Genomic DNA, 19,611 nt, shown 5'->3' on the forward strand with positions numbered 1-19,611 from the left:
GTCTGAAAATTATTTCATTCATGCAACTGGCAGAACAAACCAAGATGGTTTTAGCCAGAGAAGTCTCAGTGTAGAGTCTTGCTGATTATACCTCCTAAATCTCTCTCAATTCCATTGACTTCTCTCCATTTCTCACTGCCACGGACCACACCCTGGCCACCACCATCCCTATTCCAGATTCCTGCAACAGCCACTGCTCCCTTTCCCCCAGCACACTCCTCAGGCTCTTCACCACAGAGCAACCCACGCAATCTTGACAACATGTACATCTCGCCATGCAACAGACTCCTGCCAAGGCACGTGGTGCCTCCTTGCTGCCCTCAGGAAAAACCCATCGTTATCCAGTCATTATAGAACACTCAGTCCAACCTTCCCCGACTCCACACCTTACTCATCATGCTCCAAACCCTCTTAATCTCTCAGAGCATTACTGAAGACCTTCTGTTTATGAGGGTTACATCTACTAGTAGTTGCCATACTATCAATGAAAACTGAGAAACTTTAGAACACAAGAACACATATGCATGTGCTCTATAGCTATTGGAGCAGTAATAACATCGCATTCCATGCAGGATGGGAAAGCTCCATTCTCACGAGAGACTGGGAGAAGAAATGGTAATCAGTATCATAGCATCATTATGAAAATAATTTTGGTCTTTGAGGATACCCTATAAAGTCTCTAGGAATGCCATAATCCTCCAGATCAGACTCAAAAAACCACTGTTCTAAACATACCCAGCTTCTTTCATGTTGTCAAATGTGCCTTGCTCACTGGTCTGGTGACATTTCCTGGGTGGCCTTAGTCTCAGTTCTACATGAGGCCAGCTTCTCACTGCTTCCCTCAGCACTCTGTGCTTCGATCAGCATGGGCCTCACTGCACCGGATGGTTACCATCCAGCACCACTGTTAGATGGCTAGCTCCGCCTTGCCCCATGCACCCAGCACAGTGCCAGGCACACATTTCCTACAGTGGTCACAGGTGAGACTTGTTCATTCTGTGCGCACACAATGTGCTGTCAGCTGGAAGAGACACGCATTTTCTTCCAGGAAAACCCAACGTGGGTTCTGCTGGCATGGAAAAGTCACGTCTGTGGATTTCAGAAAGAACTTTCTAACGAATGGAAGGCCAAGGAATGTATGAGCTGGTGCTAGGAGAGCCTCAGTGAGGGAGGGTAGGAGGGGGATTCCTGCGCTGGGTGGGAACTGGGGCTGGATGACCCAGCCACCCCTTCCAAGTCTGACAGCCCGTGATTCTGTGAGGCTGAACTGAGGGCTTCTCCCAGACATCCCTCTTGCTTTACATTCCAGATGGATTTGTTTAGAGTTCCCAAGTTCAGCTCTCATTTTTATTTTAAGCTACTTTAGAAGATAACAAAGTACAGTGCTGTCATTTTTCTCCTTCACTTTCCTCTCTGATCCCTCTCCCTTGCTTTATTCTCTGGCTTTTTCTTTCCAACCTCCTTTCTAAAAATATAAAGGAAAAGAGGGGAGTTCTCACTGAACCTCAGTGAGGAATCAGATTCTGCTCCCTCTGATGGACTGTGGTCCCCACCCAGGGACCATGGACATGAGCTGCCCTGCACAGAAGCAAGAGGGATCGGGTGGTCGGTGGGGGGGGTGGGGGCGGAGTTCTAAGCGGAAGTCTCTGAGGGTAAGGGAGAACAAGGGGTCTCTGCCAGCCTGGCTTCAGACACTAGATCTGAGCCCTAAAGAAGGGGACATTGCAAAAGGAAACTGAGTAGGCAACTTTCCATGAGATTCTGTTAAGTTCCAAGTGGCTGCTGCAAAGCCAAGTGACCATGGAACAAAGAATTGGGTAAAAGGCACTCTCTTAATTTCTGTAGAAAACCCAGTAGATCTGGCAGTGTGCAGGACTAGAAGACAGCACAGAGACTGTTAGCCCTAGGGAGGTCTGGGAGACCCCCAGACGGGGAGGGTGTGGTCATGGGGAGAGCCCACAACAGTGGCAATCACGAGGTGCTTCCCTCAAGTGTCTTGCTGATAAATGGATCCCAAAAAGGAGGGTACATGGCAGAAAACATTGAGAGGGATAGCTGTGGTGTATATGTGGATGCCCTGGGGATTCTCAGAAACAACCAAAGAAGATAAAGACTACTGAAACCTTGACCACCCCCTGCCCCCCCACCCAGGTATGTGTGTTGATTCTAAGGTGATCTTGAACCAACAGGCTGTCGGGGTCAGGAGGCGTGTATAAACACATACAAGCTGTGTCTTTATCAGGTGTGTGGCCTCAGGCACTTGTTCAATATCTCAGCACCTTGGTTTCCTCAAATTTAAAGTGGGATGTCATACCTAACGCAGTGAAGAGTTCAAAGACTATGTGTTGAATCGATGCATGAGTATTGGCCTTGATCTTGGCCCAAGGGTGCAAACTTCTAGTTGTACGATGAATAAATTCTGGAGTTTTAATATACAACATGGGGACTCTAGTTAATAATACTGCATCATACACTTGAAAATTGCCTAGAGAGTAGATCTTATATGTTCTCACCACAAAAAAAAAAAAAAAAGTATGAGATGATGGATGTGTAAACTAACCTTACTGTGGTAATTACTTCACAATGACACATGTATCAAATCATCACTTTGTACAATGTGATGTTAGATGTCAATAATGTCTCAGTAACACTTGGGGGAAAAGACAAAAATAAAATTTTAAAAAATAAAATTAATAAAAGAATAAAATTATAAAAATAAATAAATAAATAATAAAATAAAATTTAAAAACTTGGCCTTGAAGATTCCATAAAGATCAAATGAGATAGTATGCAAAGAGTTGTTCTTTGTACCCCTAACCTGTAAATGAGCTTCCAGGTGGCCTTACCTTCTGCTTCCCGAGGACTCCAGTGTCCTGATGGGCCACAGGGCATCGGGGAGGAGGCATTAATGGCATACTGCACCAGGATTCTCCCTTCCAGACAAAGTTCACATGCTGATCCCAATTCTCTAGGAGGCCAAGGAAAGAAGGGAAATGCACTGACTTAGGAACGGTTGAATGAGATCCTGATCCAGGGCAGAAGACACAACAATTCCACATTACCCTATCCTCCTTATCCTTGCCAAAGATTCCAGAATATGAGCATAAGTGAAATTCCTCCCCAGGGTTCAGCAAAGATCTTATTTAGGCCTATGTGGTTTCTGTCATAACGACAGAAACGCTTCTTTAATTTCAAGCAGCACAGAATCAACAGGCCAACTACTTACTACCTGTACTAATCTTAGTTTCATCAGACATTCAAGGCTCCACTGAGGACTTGATGTGTGCTTGCGAAAAAATCTTTAGTCCCATTTAACCTCAAATTTTATTCTTTTAACAGTGCTTATCAGGTACCTCCCATGTGCCAGACACCATCCTGGGTCCTAGGTATGAAATACAAAGAAGGCATGATCTAGTTCCTTCATTCAAAAATGAGTTGGGTGAACCAGATGGTGCCTATAGAACCTTCCAGCCCTGACACTGTGCAGATGGATGAATCACCTTTGATTTAACAGTGAAAAGCAGTTTCTTTACCATGGTATCAAATTCCTTTTAGCAGCTTTCCAAGGGGCAAGCCAATCCCTTGAAGGGAACAGCCCTAGAAGTGGAATGTTACGGTGGCTTCCACTACCATCTAGTGTCTCATGTATCTGGATTCAATCTCCCCTTAGCCACAATAGCCTCTGGGATCTTGCTTGTTCTCCAGACTTGGCATCTGTTTAGGAGGCAGCTGCCAGGAGGGGAGAGGGATCAGCCCATTATTTCTCAAAATGCAATGGTCCTGCCAATACCCCTTTCATCATTCCTAGAAGAATCTTTATCCCTTGACTACCTGAAAGATACAGTGGAGGAGCCTTAGGGCTTTCCCTTCACAGAGAAGCTCTATAGCCCTTGGGATCACATGGTAAGAAAGAGTATACTTGTAAGCATCTGTCTATTGGTGTTCCCCATTCCTCTTCCATACAGCTACCAGGGAACTCACCCCCAAACCTATATCTTAACAGATCATTCTCCTGCTTATCTGCTTATATGGTGGTCAACATATGTGGATGGGTGGATGGGTGAATGGGTGGGTGGCTGGGTAGATGGATGGATGGTGGATGGGTGGATACTGGCTGGGTGCATTGGTGAGTGGACGGGTGGGTGGGTGGGTGGATGGATGGTGGATAGGTGGGTGGTAGATGGGTGGATAGATGGGTAGGTGGATAGATGAATGGGTGAACACCAGTAACTCAGACATGTTGCTAAGACTCATGACTAACCTAGTCTAGACCCTCAAATTGCAGAATTTGCATCCTCAGCTTTATCACTGTAAATATAAAATCATACATAGGTAGAAATTTTGCAAGCACATTGATATCCAGTGGTAGGAGAATGATGAAATAGCCTAAGATTAACATGGTCAATAAAATGGTAAAAAGTCATTACAAAAATGTTCCCTGAAATTTCATGGAATGCTATAATGTTAAGTGAAAAAGTTGTATTCAAAACTGAATTTATAGCAACATCTCAGTACTGTTCAAATAACTTCAATATTACAAAATATTGGCAGCAATGTCTGGGTGGTGAAACAAGTATAGGATGATCCCCATTTTTATTCCTTCTGGTTTTCTGAATTTTCTATATATTTTGAATATCTAGGAGTTATTCCTGGACTAGCAATCACAATAATTATACAAATATACTTGTAGACAGGGAATGAGGAGTGGAGAGAGAGTTCCTTACTCTGGAAGGCTGAGTTCCATTACAATGACCACAAACCATGCATAGCAGCTCAGAGTCACATGACTGGCTCTATGATGACAATGAGATTATAAAGGTTCTGGGATGGAATCAGGAACCACACTGACCTTAATGGACATGGAACCTTTCTTTCTATTTCTTTATATGTCATGCTTCAGATGACACTCATAGAGTGAGTGCCCTGTACTTCACGGAGTTCTTGACACATCCTCGGTTTCCAATAAATACTTTGATGAGTGACTAAACCATCATCCACCTGACAGTAAATGTGCCTTGTTTTCACAGAGCCCTACAAAGTACCTTTGGTCATATTCAATCATTGGTTCATGTATTCATTCATTTTTTCATCTGTTCATTCAATGGGTAATCATTGAACAGCCTCTAGCTGTTAGCACTGTACAAGTACCAGACATTGACCATCGAAGGGTGAGGAAATTAGATGTGCTACCTATACCTCATAGAGCTTGCAGCCTGGTGGATAGTCCATAAACAAGTAGACAGATATAAAATAACAGGCTCATTAAGTTCTAGAAGCAAAGGAAATGTAATGACGTATGCAAGAATACCAGTGGGAGAGGTGTACTGGGCTAATTAAAATTGGAACAGTCATGAAAGGCCTTAGTGAGGGAATGCCATCTATGGTGAGAGCTGAAGGATGACATAAAGAGTGGATATAAAGTATTCCAGGGGCAGTAGCAGGAACGTAAAGGACCTAAGCAGGAAAAAAAGGGCTTAGTGTATAGGGATCCCAAAGGAAGTGTGAGGACAGGAGTCACGAATGAAGGAAAGAGTGGTAAGAGAGGCAGTTGGACAAATAGGCAAGGATTAGATCATGGGAAGTCCTGTAGACCACATGGTGATCATACATAAAAGAAATGGGAAGCCACTAGAGGGTTGTAAGCCACTGGAGCCACTCCAAGTCATGGAGCAACATGATATAATTTACATTTTAAAAAGATTGCTCTGAATGCTAAATGAAACATGGATTGAGGAAAGAAGGACAAAAGTAAAGGCTAAGTCAGCAACTAAAAAGCAATGGTGTGATTCTGGGCAGTGGGTCATGTTCCCATTTTACAGATTAGGAAATAGAAGATCATGAGTACAATGTACTCACGCCAAGGTTATAGCTTGTAAAGGCTTTACCAAAATCAGGAAGTATCTATACATCCAGGGAGTATATAGTATTTTTTTTTTACCTCTGGCATTTATTTGATTTTTATTTGCACCTGTATCTACACACACACACACACACATACTCTCTCTCTCTCTCTCTCTCTCTCTCTCTCTCTCTCTCTGAAATCACAGACATACAGGATGTTAACACTGGAAGAGATCATCTTTCTTACCTAGGTTCCATGAGAGTCAAAGCTTAAAGCTCAAGTCTGTGCTAATATGGCAGCCAGCAGTCACATGTGGGTCTTTGAACGTAAGTTAATTAACATTAAATAAATTTAACAAATTATAAATTAAATAAATTTAAATAAATTCAGTTCCACCCTTGTCACATTTCAAGTGCTTCATAGCCAGTTGGCTAATGGCTACCATATTGGATGGTACAGATAGAGAATATTTCCATTACTGCAGAAGTACCATTGAACAGTGCTTCTTTAAGATGTCCACTGTGTATGATGAGTTTACATCTCTCCTATGCATCTAGAATGGTACTCATTATGTATCATTCTAGGGAGAATTGAGAAAATAGTTACTCAAGTCATTTGCTGTGTTCTGAGATTTGCAATAGGAACCTTGGTTGCAAAAGGCTAGATGCCCTTTGGCTTACAGATCAGAAGACTGAGGCTGAAGAGGAAGAGGAAATGAATGAGGTTGCAAAGACTTGACACCCAGGTCTCTTGCTTCTCAGTCCAGAATTCTTTCTAATACCCCACCACCAATTGTTCAGATAACTGAAACCATTCCGTCAACACATGTTTGCAAGATAGATAAAAATAAAGGAGTTAGAAAAGCCAGGGGGTGGCCTTGAATTATTTATTCAGTTGCCCATGTGTGAGGACACAGGCTGTGGGAGGATCTGAATATGTTTTTTTAAGGAAAACCCTTGTATTCTCTTAGACCACAGATGTGAGGAACAGCAGGAGGACGTAGGGATGGCCAGGGGCGAGAGGTTGGCATTGATGGATGTAGTGGAAAACACCAGAGATTTTGCAGGGAAAGAGAATTTTCAAGTAGCTAAACAGCTCTGGGAAACTTTGTATGAGATGGGAGCTAATATTTCTTGAACATAGACGGTGTGCTAGGCATACCACAGATGTCACATGTTTGTTGAATTCCCCACAAAATCCAGCTGAAGTGGGCACAATTACGGAAGAAGATTCAGAGGGTCAGAGAGAGTAAGAGGTGAGATGGCTTGCCAAAGGCCCCTTAGACCAAGAGTGGTGGAGCGGGGAGCGGAGTGCAGACAATTTGTCAGTAGAGCTTGTATGCTCTGCACCAGGCCAATGCACATGAGTGCAAACTGAGTGTATGCGGGAGTGATAGCTCCATTTCTTTATAACAATTTATTGAACTGGTGGACCAACTTCCTTTAGTCATAGCCTATCGTCTACGTAGCTGTTAACCCTAATTAGACATGTTTCTAAAATGTCAGTTTTAATTTAACATATGATAACTCCGTTATGAAATCTTAGACTGAACAGAATAGCTATTGTACGAGCCTCAAGTACCAACTGACTATAGGTTATTAAAAACATATTGATTGGAGCTGAGGGTACCATGTAATAGAGACCTATCTCATTACACAACAATTAACCCTCCAATAGGTTCCAACAATCAGATGGTATGTATTTAATGGACAATAACTGCTTTATGAAATATAAATTAAATACATACACAGGAAGCTTCATTTACAAAACTTCCATTTTTAAGTGGAACTGAGGCCAAGGCTTGACCAAAAGTCTGATACTTCTCATCGCCACAGAAAAAATAAATAAATCTACAGGCTGCTGGAGAGCCTGCTCTGAAGTGTCACATGAGGTTTCCCAAACCCAGCTCTGAGCTCCCAGTGAGGGCGGCTGGGGGCAGGGGAAGGGGGTTTTTATAGAGGGCCCAGGGATTACATTTCCTTCCCCTATGAACACATGCACCCAGCTGCCAGACAAAGGTTCTAGATTCAGAGACTGATGGTACTGTAGAAAATTAGAGCTCCAATTTTTTTTTAAGAAGGCTCCACGCCTGGTGAGAAGCCCAATGCAGGGCTTGAACTCACGACCCTGAGATCAAGACCTGGGTTGAGATCAAGAATTGGACACTCAACCAACTGAGCCACCCAGGTGCCCCAGAGCCCCAATTTAATGTGGCACCATGAACTAATATGTATTTACACACACACACACACACACACACACACACACACACGAGAGCACCTTACCACCTTCTGTGGCTCTTTTGAGGGTAGGGGTAACACCCCCTTCATAATTCAAATTTTAGACGGACTTAATGAAAACACACAGGGGCCAGAGACAAGACGCTGCAAAATGTGAGTCAGAGCCCAGCTCCCACCAACTTCTACGGGCTCTTGGTCAAATCTCTCAGCCTCTTTCAGTTCCAATTCCTGCCTTACCCAGCAAATGAGGAAAATGATTCCCCCTTCATAGAGTTACTAGAAAGAGTAAATGAGACTCTGCAAACAAAGCTTTTAATGCAGAATCTTTCCCAGAGTAAGCACTTAATGAATGGCAACAGCCACAACCTCAGAGAATTATTTGTTAATCATTAGCTGGCTTTTATTTTTGCCATCATCAATGGTATATCATCAGTATTAGATAAAACACTCCAAAGAAGGGCTGGGATAGAGGTTAAGACACTAATAAGCCCTAAATTAAAGGCAAGGGTAAATGTCAACATCTTAATCTATTTTCCCGACTCTTTAGAATCTGTTTTCCTTAAAGCCTGAGCTCCTCAGAGGGTCTCAATGCTGAAAGGCATCACAAGAGACCCCTGGATTCAGGTTCATGCCTGCAGACCACTGAGGCATCGTAAGACACACGTTTCTGAGGTAGAAGACCTCTCTGCAAGGGAAAGTAACTTGCCCAAGTCAGTACAGCTAATAAGTGGCAGACGGGGGAGCAGAACTCCTGTACCTCGGTTTATCATTCCTGGTCTTCTAAAAATTCTACCCTCAATTCTACAAAGAAATACTCTGCACAAAGATTCTAATTATATGTATTATACATATATTATATATATATATGCATGTATATTCACGTATGATATGAATACGTGCATATACACATATACGCCTTGATATTTAATATATATTATACATATATTACAATTACCCATTAACCAGGGGCAATTTCAAATCCTGAATGCATGGAGAAGAGATCAGGACCTCCATCCCAGAGGATAGAGTTTCCAGGTATTTCAGAATAAAATAAAGCTAAACATTCATTCATTGAAAGCATGCATCATTACTTATTAATTTCGATTAGCAATCATTCATGTATCCCCTGACCCCCAAATCTACAACATGCCTATCTGGACCAGTCACTGTTAAGTGGCTGAACTGCCAGGGGCTCCAGATGAACAAGAGAGCAAGGACAGAGAAAACAGCATAACTCCTCTCCAAGACTGCTTCCCTTCTGAAGTCCCTTCTTCTTGGCAGGAGAGAGAGGGATCACCACTTCACAGGCCACACTCACCTTTCAAAGAAGTGGCCATCGATGGGCGGAAACCACTCTAGCGTCACGGAGTCGGTCTTGTGGCCCACGATCTGGGGGGCCAGGGCGACAGGCGCCGGCTTCCTGGAAGGCTGCCAGCTCTGGTACACCAGGTCCAGGTAACAGTGCATTCTGGCAACTTGATTGGGCGTGAAGGAGTCCGTACAGTCGTCATCTGCGAGCGGGCAGAGGGAGAGATAAAAACCTGGCTGCATGGGAGGGCATGAGAGAGTTATGACGTCTCCCAGGGAACAGCCAGCCAGCACCCCAGTCCTTGCCAACACAGAGCTGGCCTCTTTCAGTGCTTAAGAGTTAATGGTCTGTGCACAAATGAGTGCAGTCATCACCTCTGGAGGCAGGTGAGAGGGAACGGGAGGAAGGGGAGGGTGGATGGGACTGAGCAGCCCAGAGGTCACAGCTAAGGACAAGGGACAGGTAAATTGCTTTCCATGGGCCCCCAAATCCCTGGTCAGTAAGCGATGTATTTCTTTATTCTGCTCCTGCCTCACTACTCACCCAGTATCTCCCATTCATTCATTCATTCATTCATTCATTCATTCATTTCCTTGTTGATTCACTCACTCACTCCCTTCTATTCACCCATACATTCATTCATCCATTCCACTATCCTTGGATGCAGTGATACTGTCCTTCACAAACCTTCTGAGCATCTATCCCATATTCTCTGCTCTGTCCCAAGGGCCATGGGAAGATGAAACTTAAAATGTTCCTGCCCCAGAGGAGGGACCAGTCTAACTATAGAGTGAAGGCCAGTTTGTTGTATGAGTCAAGGCGATCAGAAGACTGTTGACGACTGCAATGCTGACCACTGATGAACAAGAGACAGAACGTTGGGGAAGGGCAGTGTTCCAGGGAGGCTTCTGAAGAAGGAGGTACTTGAGGTCAACCAGACTGGATGGCTCAGATGGAGAAAGAAAGGTCAGGACTGTAGGGAGGTACAGGACCCAGGGACATGGTGTCCTTTGCAGTGAGCACAGCCAGAGGCAGGCAGCCCTAGGAACAATCAGGCTCATGTCCGTCCTGGGAATGAGGACAGCACTGTCACTGGGACATTTGCTGTGTGCTTAGTATAAGCCAGGCATGGTGCACTGGTCCTTGGACACATTTAACACTCCCACGATTTGGGGAGTAAATACTATGATTTTCTCCATTTACAGAGAAGGGAATAGAGGTTGAGAGAGGTCATGCAACTTTATTTAAGATCACAATGTTAGGGATAGATCCAAGACTCAAACCCAGGCAGTCTTGATGCTAAGACCATGTTTCTAATCAATAGAAGGATGCCTGAGCATAAATGAGACCCTGTATGGGAACAGTATCCTGCAGGTGATTGATAAATAGGATGTGAGCCTGAGTCTGAGCTGACTGGAATACAATCTCTTAAATGTCTTTAGATCAAATGACCTTCAGCCCTACTCTCTTCTCGACTCGCCGCTCAAGGAAGAAGCCTGCCTCCTGTCTACCCTTCCAACAGCTTTATTCAACTGCCTCAGGGGCAGAGCAAGGCACTGTTTTCGCTTGGTTTCCAAAAACACCACTTCCCAGAGGTGTCGGCCAGGTCAGGGTTTCTGCAGCTGGGCCCCAGACAGAGAAGCATGGGGCTCGCCAGATCTTAAAATAAACCCGCCACTGGGAATCCTGCAACATAAACTGACTTCCCCCTTATCAAACAAACAGAAAATAACTTTGGGCAGGTGCTAGGCAGTTGGATGGGACCTTGAGAATCCAGCTTGGGGAAGGGACAGGAGTACAAGGAGGTTATACACAGAAGCTGCCTCTGATCTCCTGAGTGACTTCTGACAGTCTGTCTCTTCTCCAGCACCCTGGGGACTCCTTCATATGTTTGGAAGAAGCAGTAGAGCCTGGTGTCCCTTAGCAAGTATCTTTAACCACATACATCTCCCTTGAGCCCCGATGTAGCCATCTAATTCCTTGGATAACAAACATTCTATGGCTCCCCATTGCCTGGAGAATAGAGTCCAAATGTCTCAGTCTAAGAAGGGCCAGATCATCGGGTACATTTTTCTTTGTTGCTGTGAGCTTTGCACTTCTTAATTCAAAAAGTGCACTTGGAAAAGCCACTTAATAGGTTAGAGTCAGGAGAAGGGACTAAGAAAGTATGGTTAAAGAGACCAATACATGAAGGATCTGGAGTCAAATGGGCAAGTGAATTCACGACTCAGTGCCTCAGTTTTCCTATCTGTAGATGGGGATGATGGTGCTAGCAAGAACATTCATCTCCGAATTCGGTTAAAGGGTAAGGGGAGTAGAGCACAAAGAACCATGATAAATGCTCAGTAAATCCTCACTGCCTCATGATTGCGAACAGCACGTGTGTGTGCGTGTCCATGTGCATTAGAAAACCAGAAGCAGGATAAATCCCAGAATTTGAAATATTCATTCTCTTTGATGTAGCAATATCACATTCAGGAATTCAATAGATGTATATTCATGAAGAAACATATGGAAAATTTAGGTACAAGGATATTTTCTGAAGCATCATTTATAATGGTAAAAAATATCAGAAATAACACATCTGGCTATTAATAGGGGAATGTCTATGTATGTTAAGGCACAGGCACTGAGTAGTATACTAATAAGTCACTTCCAAAAGAGAGAAGTAACTCTAAAACTCAGGTCCCTCATGTATAAATTGGGGACATTTAAATTGACCCCACTCCACAGTGCTGCTGTGGGGAGCCAGTGAGCTGGAGGACGTAATGCGTTTATCAAGATGAATGGAAGAGAAAACCAGCATTTTTTTCCTCCAGACACTCTTATTTGTGTTTCTTCCTTTTCTCCCAAAAGAGTGTGTTTTCCATTAATGATTTAAAAATTAGCCATTTGCATGTTTCTCAATAAAAAAGAGTATGAAAAAGAGATAGATGACAGAACTTAGCAGGAAAACAGAAATGCATGTGAACTTGAAAGTAGAAGTCAGCAAACGTCTGTCCCAGGGCACACTGCTTAGAGACTTAGGTGCTATCAGAATCTTGGGGAAGGTACCAAAGGGTTTCCATTTATCACAATGCTCTGTCTCAATTAGCTCATGTCTAGAGTCAGTCCCTCTTGGCTTCCTGCCTCCACATGCTTCCCCTCCCGACACGTGATCTCCAGGACCAGCCAGCCCATCTTATCCCTAAGCCGAGAGGACTTTGGGGATCTCATCCCCATGCTGCTGGTGCATTGCCCTGACTTTGGTAACTGAACTTTGTTCTCCAGAACATGTTCCCCTCTGCAGCATGGAGACTGCAGAGCACGGGAGGTTGGGTCATGGACCCAGGGCTGCCATGTGCTGTGGAACCCCGAGCAAAATGCTGGCCCCTGCCAGCCTCGTTTGTACCCATTGTAACCATAGGGAATAGTGATACTACCTGCCTCCTAAAGCTAATGAGGGCATTTAATAAGCTAATTCATATCTAGTATATGGATAACAATAGCTGTCCTTTGTAAGAATCCCTGACTTTTTGGTTTTTATTAAATAATGATAGTGATAATAAATGATTATATTCACTGTAAATTATGTGGAATGTGCCAAAAATAGTTATGAAGAAATAAATATAACCCTAAACTCATTACCTAGAGATAATACAATTAATACTTAGTACATAGGAGTATATGTGTGTGTATGTATATGCATATAAATATTTATAATTCTCATTATCATAAATATATTTACATCATATATATACATGCATTTATATACATACATATATTCATACACAAACACACATGCCAGGTCTTACACTGCACGAGGTTCCCTGACCATTTTCACATTAAATAGTTAACAAATAAACCCACTAATATCACTTAGGAAGAACTAGTTATGGTACCAAGGACAGTTCTAAATCCTTTACCTGCATGATTACACCTACTATCACAAAAGGGAGGTGTGATTATCCTTCATGCTATCCAGGAAGTAAGTGAGGCTCGGAGGAGAAGTCACTGCCTAGGGTCAAAGGCTAATGCAGGGAGGATTCAAGTTCAGTGCCTGCACCCCCAAACTTGGTGCTCTGCACCAGGTTACTCTGCTTCTGTTTACCCCTCTTCTTCATCTACTACACTATCATCAGTGACCACATAATGTTCTATCATACAGAGGCCTCACGATTTATTACAACAATCCATTCTCATCGGACTTGCAAACAGTTTCTAATTTTTCACACACATAAGCATTTTTCTTCACACCTGGCAGGTAGTAAATACTTAATTGATACTTGGACAATGAATATTGCTAAGAACATTCTTATGATTACATCTTCAAAGAAGTCAATGAATTTATTTCTGTAGGATCTATTCCTGAGAGCTGGGAGCACAGGGTTGAAGCATACATTTGTATTGAAAGGCCCTGACATACAGAATGAGGGTAACAAGACACTTGTTCCTGTAGGCTGGAGAAGGCCTGTTTTCTTCACTCTTGAGGAAGACCTGACTGGACGGTGCTCTTCGGGGGACCTCCTAAGGCCCATCATCTTCAGAAAGTAGAGTCTAGGCTTCTGCTTTTCTACCTGCTCAGGGCTTATCCAACAGCTCAAGGTGACAGTACTCCCCTGGTGCTCAACTAAGCTTGCCCCGGTCAACCTGCCTGGTGTTTGCTTGAACTGAGTACTTGGGACACCCTCTACCTCCCTTAGCATCAGAAACAGAGCCAGATGATGAATGATTATAAGCACAGGCTCCACAGTGAGAAAGGCTTACCTTCTTTTTGCTGTGTGACCCTGGCAAGTTCCTTAGGCTACATGAAACCCACACTTTCTGATCTGTAAAATAGGTTCAGTAAGAATAGCACTCACCTCGTTGGGTTATTTTGAGGATTCTATAAGACAAGCCTATGAAGTGTTTCACAGTGTGTGGTGTATCGTCATAGGCACTCAATAATTAATGCAGACGTATTGAGGTGCCTGGGTGGCTCAGTTGGCTAAGTGTCCACCTGTTGGTTTTGGCTCAGGTCATGATCTTACAGCTTCCTGGGTTTGAGCCCTGTATTGGGCTCTGTGCTGGCGGTGCAGAACCTGCTTGGGATTCTCTCTCTGCCCTTCCCCTACATGTATTGTCTCTCTCTCAGCATAAATAAATAAATTTCAAAAATTTTTTTAAAATAAATAATTATTGTAGACCTGTGCTGACCAATACAGCAGCCACCAGCCTTTGGGGTTATTTCAATTCCAATTAATTAAGACTACTGAAGGCTAACAATTCAGTTCCTCAGTCTCGCTAGCCATATTTCAAGGGCTCATGAGCCACATCAGGCTAGTGGCTACCATACTGGACGGCATGGACACAGGACATGTCCATCTTTACGGAAAGTTTTAGTGGACAGCACTGCATGAGACTCTTTGCTCAACCAGTGACCAGGCCGGAGGAAGAAGCGCCCAGGAAGGAAGGAACCCCAGGCAGTTGACCCAGCAGGGTCCCCACCCTCTGGCCAGGACTGCGCAGCGTCTGTGCACAGCTCTCCCTGGCCATGAGAACCCGATCCTGTTCTGCATTTTGAATTTCATCCAACTGCTTTTGTCACCTCATCTATCAGAGATCCTAAGGAAAACAAACATTTCAAAGCTCGTGGTCGCCTTGAATATGCTTTTGCGGGTGTAAGTTTGTTATCGTAGCTCAGTGAATTAGTTCTGCTGTTAATGGGTCACTGAGCTGAGGGGTTCCTTTAAAAAAACAACAGTAAATCAATCACTCTTTAGATCTGTACGAAGGGGAACAACAACAAAAAAAAGATTTAGTTTATGGGGGTCTAGTAGCTAGTGGCAGCTCTGAGGCCCCTAACAGTCCGGCAAACTTCCAAATTCATGTTATTGTTTATTTTCCATGTGCATCGAGCTGGCCAAGGAAAGGTGCTACAGAAATGGAACGTAAGTAGGGCTGCGTGAAAGGACAGGGCACCGGATGTGGGATATCGGCTTCGTTGGGAAAGGGAGCCTAGTGGGAATCTGCTTTTGAGGCAATACCCAGCATTGTGGTCTTTTTTAAAGACCTAAACCTAAAGACCCCTTTATGGTGCTAAGGTTGGGTGGTCGACACTTCCACAGATCTCAGATTTGAACGACATGAGCCTTAAACTGAAGAGGCCCCCAGAAGTCATCAGCCCAAACAGGAAGGCAGAAAGACCCACTGGGGATCATCAAATTCACTGGGTTTCAGCAGCAATATCCTCTCTTCCAACACAATCTGAGGCAAAACCCCGGAAGAAATGGGAAACAGTTGACAGGGAGCTTTCCTGGTTCAAAGAGAGATGGAGTCCCATCTAGAGCTCCCCAGAGTCATGCCTGACAGCTCCTGCACCCCCATCTCTGTGGAACAGAATATGAAAACCAGCCTGGCTATTCTGCTTCCTACGCACCCATCTCTAGGTCTCTTCTGAAGAGCTGCACAAGAGCAGAAGAGAAGAAAATGCTTGGGGTCAGATGCATGACCTGGGGCAAAGGACTTTGGTGAGCTACAGTACAGCCATCTGTAAAATGGGGATAGTTTCTACCCTACAGTTTTGTTGCCAGTTAAATGAGATAGTGTGTATTAATGTCCTCTATGAACCACAAACTTTTATACAAGCAGAAATTTTGTTATTGATTAGAACCACTTTTGCATACCTTTATGAGAATTTATTCATTTTCTTCCTTCCCTTTCTTCTTAACAAACATTTATTAAGCACCAGTCTCTGTGCTAGGTGCTGGGAATACCATGAGGCATTGGAGATAATATCTGCCTTCACAGAACTCACTTATTTTCATAGAGGCAAGAGACACTTAAATTTAATATTATAATAAAATTCAATGCTGGGCTACCATGTGCAATTTGTGGATTGGGCCCTACGGTTCTTGGTCTAACAGGCCAGCAGTGAAGGCTGAGATGGCCTTGTTTTAATTTTCCAAAAATGTTCTAAGGGCTAGAAGTGGCCTTGATATGTTATTCTAAAAGAAGTACAGGACATCCTTGAACCCAAAGAATGAGTCTCTAGCACTATTACTGATGGTATAAGAAAAGAGTTTTGACAGGATATATGGAATTAGGAAAAGAATGTCCCCATCTCATGCAAATTGCAAAACCAAAAGCATTCTATTTTTTTGTAGTAAAATAGTAAAAGAGGGTATGAGAGATTTATGTTTAAGAAAAAGTTGCAGTAAAAAACAAAAAAGGAAGAAAAGGAAAAAGCTGCAGTCAGCACCAACTTAGAAAAATATAGCTGCAAAATTAGGAGGAAACTTCTCCAACGTTCCTTGGATCCAAAGATTCCATTTTCTTGAGCAAAGTGAGACCCAGAGAGGGGATGGGATAGACCCAAAGGCATCAGGTGATCCAGAGGCAAAGCTAGAATCTACCCAGGTTTCCTGATGTTGGGCCCCAGTCAGCCTCCTAAAGTGCGCCCTTCTGAGGAGTCTTCAGATACAACAGCTTCCAAGTACCCCTGAGGTTTCACACAAGGACTATTATCCTGATTGTCTAGGATGAGGGACTGTTGGGATGAAGAAGTCTTAGTAAAGGAAGACCTTGCCCAGGCTTCTCTGAGCCAGGACCTGAGCCCGTGTGTGACACCCGGCCATGTGCTCCCTGCAAAGCAGGGGTCCCTACCTGCATAGCTCATGAAGTTGTTGTAAGGGGTGTTGAAGAAGCTATGGAAGCCACAGGTGTCATTTCCTGGCCCCGGGTCGCCGCAGAACTTGTGTTTGGGGGCCGGGTTGGTGTCACTGCAGAGGTCACCAGTCTCAAAGGAGGGCTCCGTCTCCATGCAGGGATCACTGCAAGACTGGATCTCTGAGATACCTCGGAAGATGTGGTAGAGACCCAGGCTGTGCCCAATCTCATGGATCATGGTGTGGGTATGCCCAGGAATGCCATAGAAAGACGGGTTCAAGACAATGCCACCTGCAAGGGGAAAACCAGAGCATTAAGCAAACAGGGCACCCTGCTTCCTGGTGCAGAAATCCCCCAATCAATCGTGGGTAAATGGGGTGCTGCCCAAAGTAACCACAGGCTTCTCCACCCTGTGACTCCACTGCCCCGAGAACCGTTATGACTTGTGATATGAATCATTGCTTAGGTAGGAAGGAGTCCCAAGAGTCATTCTGTGCAATCGCTTTATTTTTTCAGATGAAAACACCAATGCCTAAAGAAGTAAGACAACTTAACCAAGGTGCTCTCAAACTTGAAAGAAGGGGCATGATTGGCATTTGAGGACTTTGATTTCTGGGCTGGTAGATGTTTCTGCTGCTACCTTGTCCTTCAACAGTAAGGCATGCTGTGGTTTACAAACATTCTGCACACTCTTGTCCAATTGAAGCCCTCATGATCAGATACCTTGGTCCCAGTTCTGGGCTCTTCACCAACACTGTGACGTTGAGCAAACTGATTACCATCTCTGAATCCCACTTCATCTCTGGTGCTCTATGAGAATAAGCACTCAGGATGGCCAGCATCATGTTGGGCTCATCACTATGACAGTATCATTATAGCCAATGTTTCTTGAGCACTTATCATGTGTCCTCAGGCCCCGTGCTCAGTGTTTCATGCATCTAATAGCACTTAACCAACTCACAACCCCTATAGGAGTGTACTGATTTCCTAGACAGGTTAAGTCACTGGCTCATGATCAGGAGTCAGTAGGGTTTCACGTTGGGATTTGAACTCAAGATCCTTAGCTTCCAGAGCCAGGCCCCTTAATGAGTTCTACAGCTAATGCCAATCACACAGCCTGGAATATCGTATCTCATTAAATGTCTGTTGAATCTTCGCTGAATGCTAAGCCAACTACAGAAGTTTTCTGAGGTCTAACTAAGCACACACAAGCAGCTAGCATAACACTGCACATTCAGTGGATACCTTACACTAATTACTCATTACTCTCAGAGTGTCTTGAGAATAAGCAGCATGATCATCACTTGAAAGGTGACTTAAAATACAGAATCTGGGGCCTCTCACTCCAGACCTAGAGAATCAGAATCTGTATTCTAACAAGGGCGCCAGATGACTGGTCTGTGTGTTCTAGTTTGAGAAGCAGTTGTCTACCCCACGTGTCTTAGAAGATTGAGTCTGGCTTAGCTTGGGGAGATCGATGGAACAGATTTCAGCAGAATCAATGGATAGCATGTTTCATGTTCAGTTTAGGCACTGGAGAAACACATATAGGCTGGTAGGGAGATATTTAAACTTTAAAATCCAACTGTGTTTAAGAGGAGGTTAAAATACAGGTCTGAACATTCTGCAAGTAGCGATTTTAAGGGCAGAGCGGTGTCTTATAAAAGAATGGTGATGGGGCAGGGCCTTGATTTGAACTGGCAGGCGTGGGGGGAGTTTTCTCTTGGATTGAACTGCCGGGAGGGCGAGCTTGCTCAGTCATGGGGCTCACAGAGTCTATTAATTCTGAACTGCTCAGAGCCTTCTAGCACAAAGATAAAGATGTATGAGAGGGTGTGTGGGGGTGTGTGCACACATACGCGTGTGTGAGAAGGGGCAAGCAGAGAGGCAGGGAGGAAGAGAAATTGAGACAGGAAATCTCTCTCAATTATTTCCTGTCAATCATAATATGAAACATAATCCCCTTCCCACCCAAGCTTTTTTCCAGGGATCATGGCATCACAGCAGGAAAAGATGGTAAAATATATGTATGGTTCTAATAAGTTGGGTTTGGTCGGGTCTGGTGCAGAGAAATCGCTTCTGGCCAGCATTTCTCAGGACAGGAAGAAGACAGGTTAGGGGGATGGGGACAGTTAGCCTGACAGGAGAGGCAACCCCTATTCCACTTGACCCTGCTGTGTGATCTTGGAAAAGTGACTTTGCACCTCTGGCGAGCTCTAAAATAAACAGCTGCAACAGTGCCCATGGTTCTCTGTCTCCCCATGAAGCTTCAACTTTGAGGTACTGGGCAGGTGGGTGGAAAGGTCTAGGACCCCACAGGTATTTCTAGGGATAGTGACAGGATTGCAGACTTAATGTCCGGGCCAGCTCTGTTTGTTTTACCTCATCCCCTCCCGACTCACCCCTTTTCAGAGCGACAGCACAGAGCTCGAGTCCCGTTTCACTGCCTCTCTTAAAAGGTGAAATAGCTTGAGCCTGACGTCATCCTGAAATACTATAACATGCTATGGATTTATAGCCTTCTGTATTTCTGGTCCTGAGCCAGCCTCTGAAATTCACAGAATCATCAGGAGTATTTTTCTCTAACTTAGAAG

The 19,611-nt window shown here is 44.1% G+C and overlaps 1 protein-coding gene across 2 annotated transcripts in view; it reads right to left on the bottom strand.

The window, feature by feature from the left end:
* The window catches only part of PAPPA (pappalysin 1), a 244,862-nt gene that overhangs the window by 168,962 nt on the left and 56,289 nt on the right, over positions 1–19,611 (bottom strand). For both annotated transcript variants that reach the window (XR_009251453.1, XM_058694371.1), the window contains exons 4-6: positions 17,015–17,308; positions 9,401–9,593; positions 2,847–2,968 (exon numbers count right to left, since the gene is read on the bottom strand). Coding sequence is in view for 1 of the 2 variants with exons in the window: in XM_058694371.1 (XP_058550354.1) it covers positions 2,847–2,968; positions 9,401–9,593; positions 17,015–17,308 (609 nt within the window). In the remaining variant the exon portion in view is untranslated. The remainder of the gene's footprint in view (positions 1–2,846; positions 2,969–9,400; positions 9,594–17,014; positions 17,309–19,611) is intronic.

The sequence above is a fragment of the Neofelis nebulosa genome, chromosome 12 (genome assembly GCF_028018385.1).
Source record: "Neofelis nebulosa isolate mNeoNeb1 chromosome 12, mNeoNeb1.pri, whole genome shotgun sequence".
In the NCBI taxonomy this organism is placed as follows: Eukaryota; Metazoa; Chordata; class Mammalia; order Carnivora; family Felidae; genus Neofelis; species Neofelis nebulosa.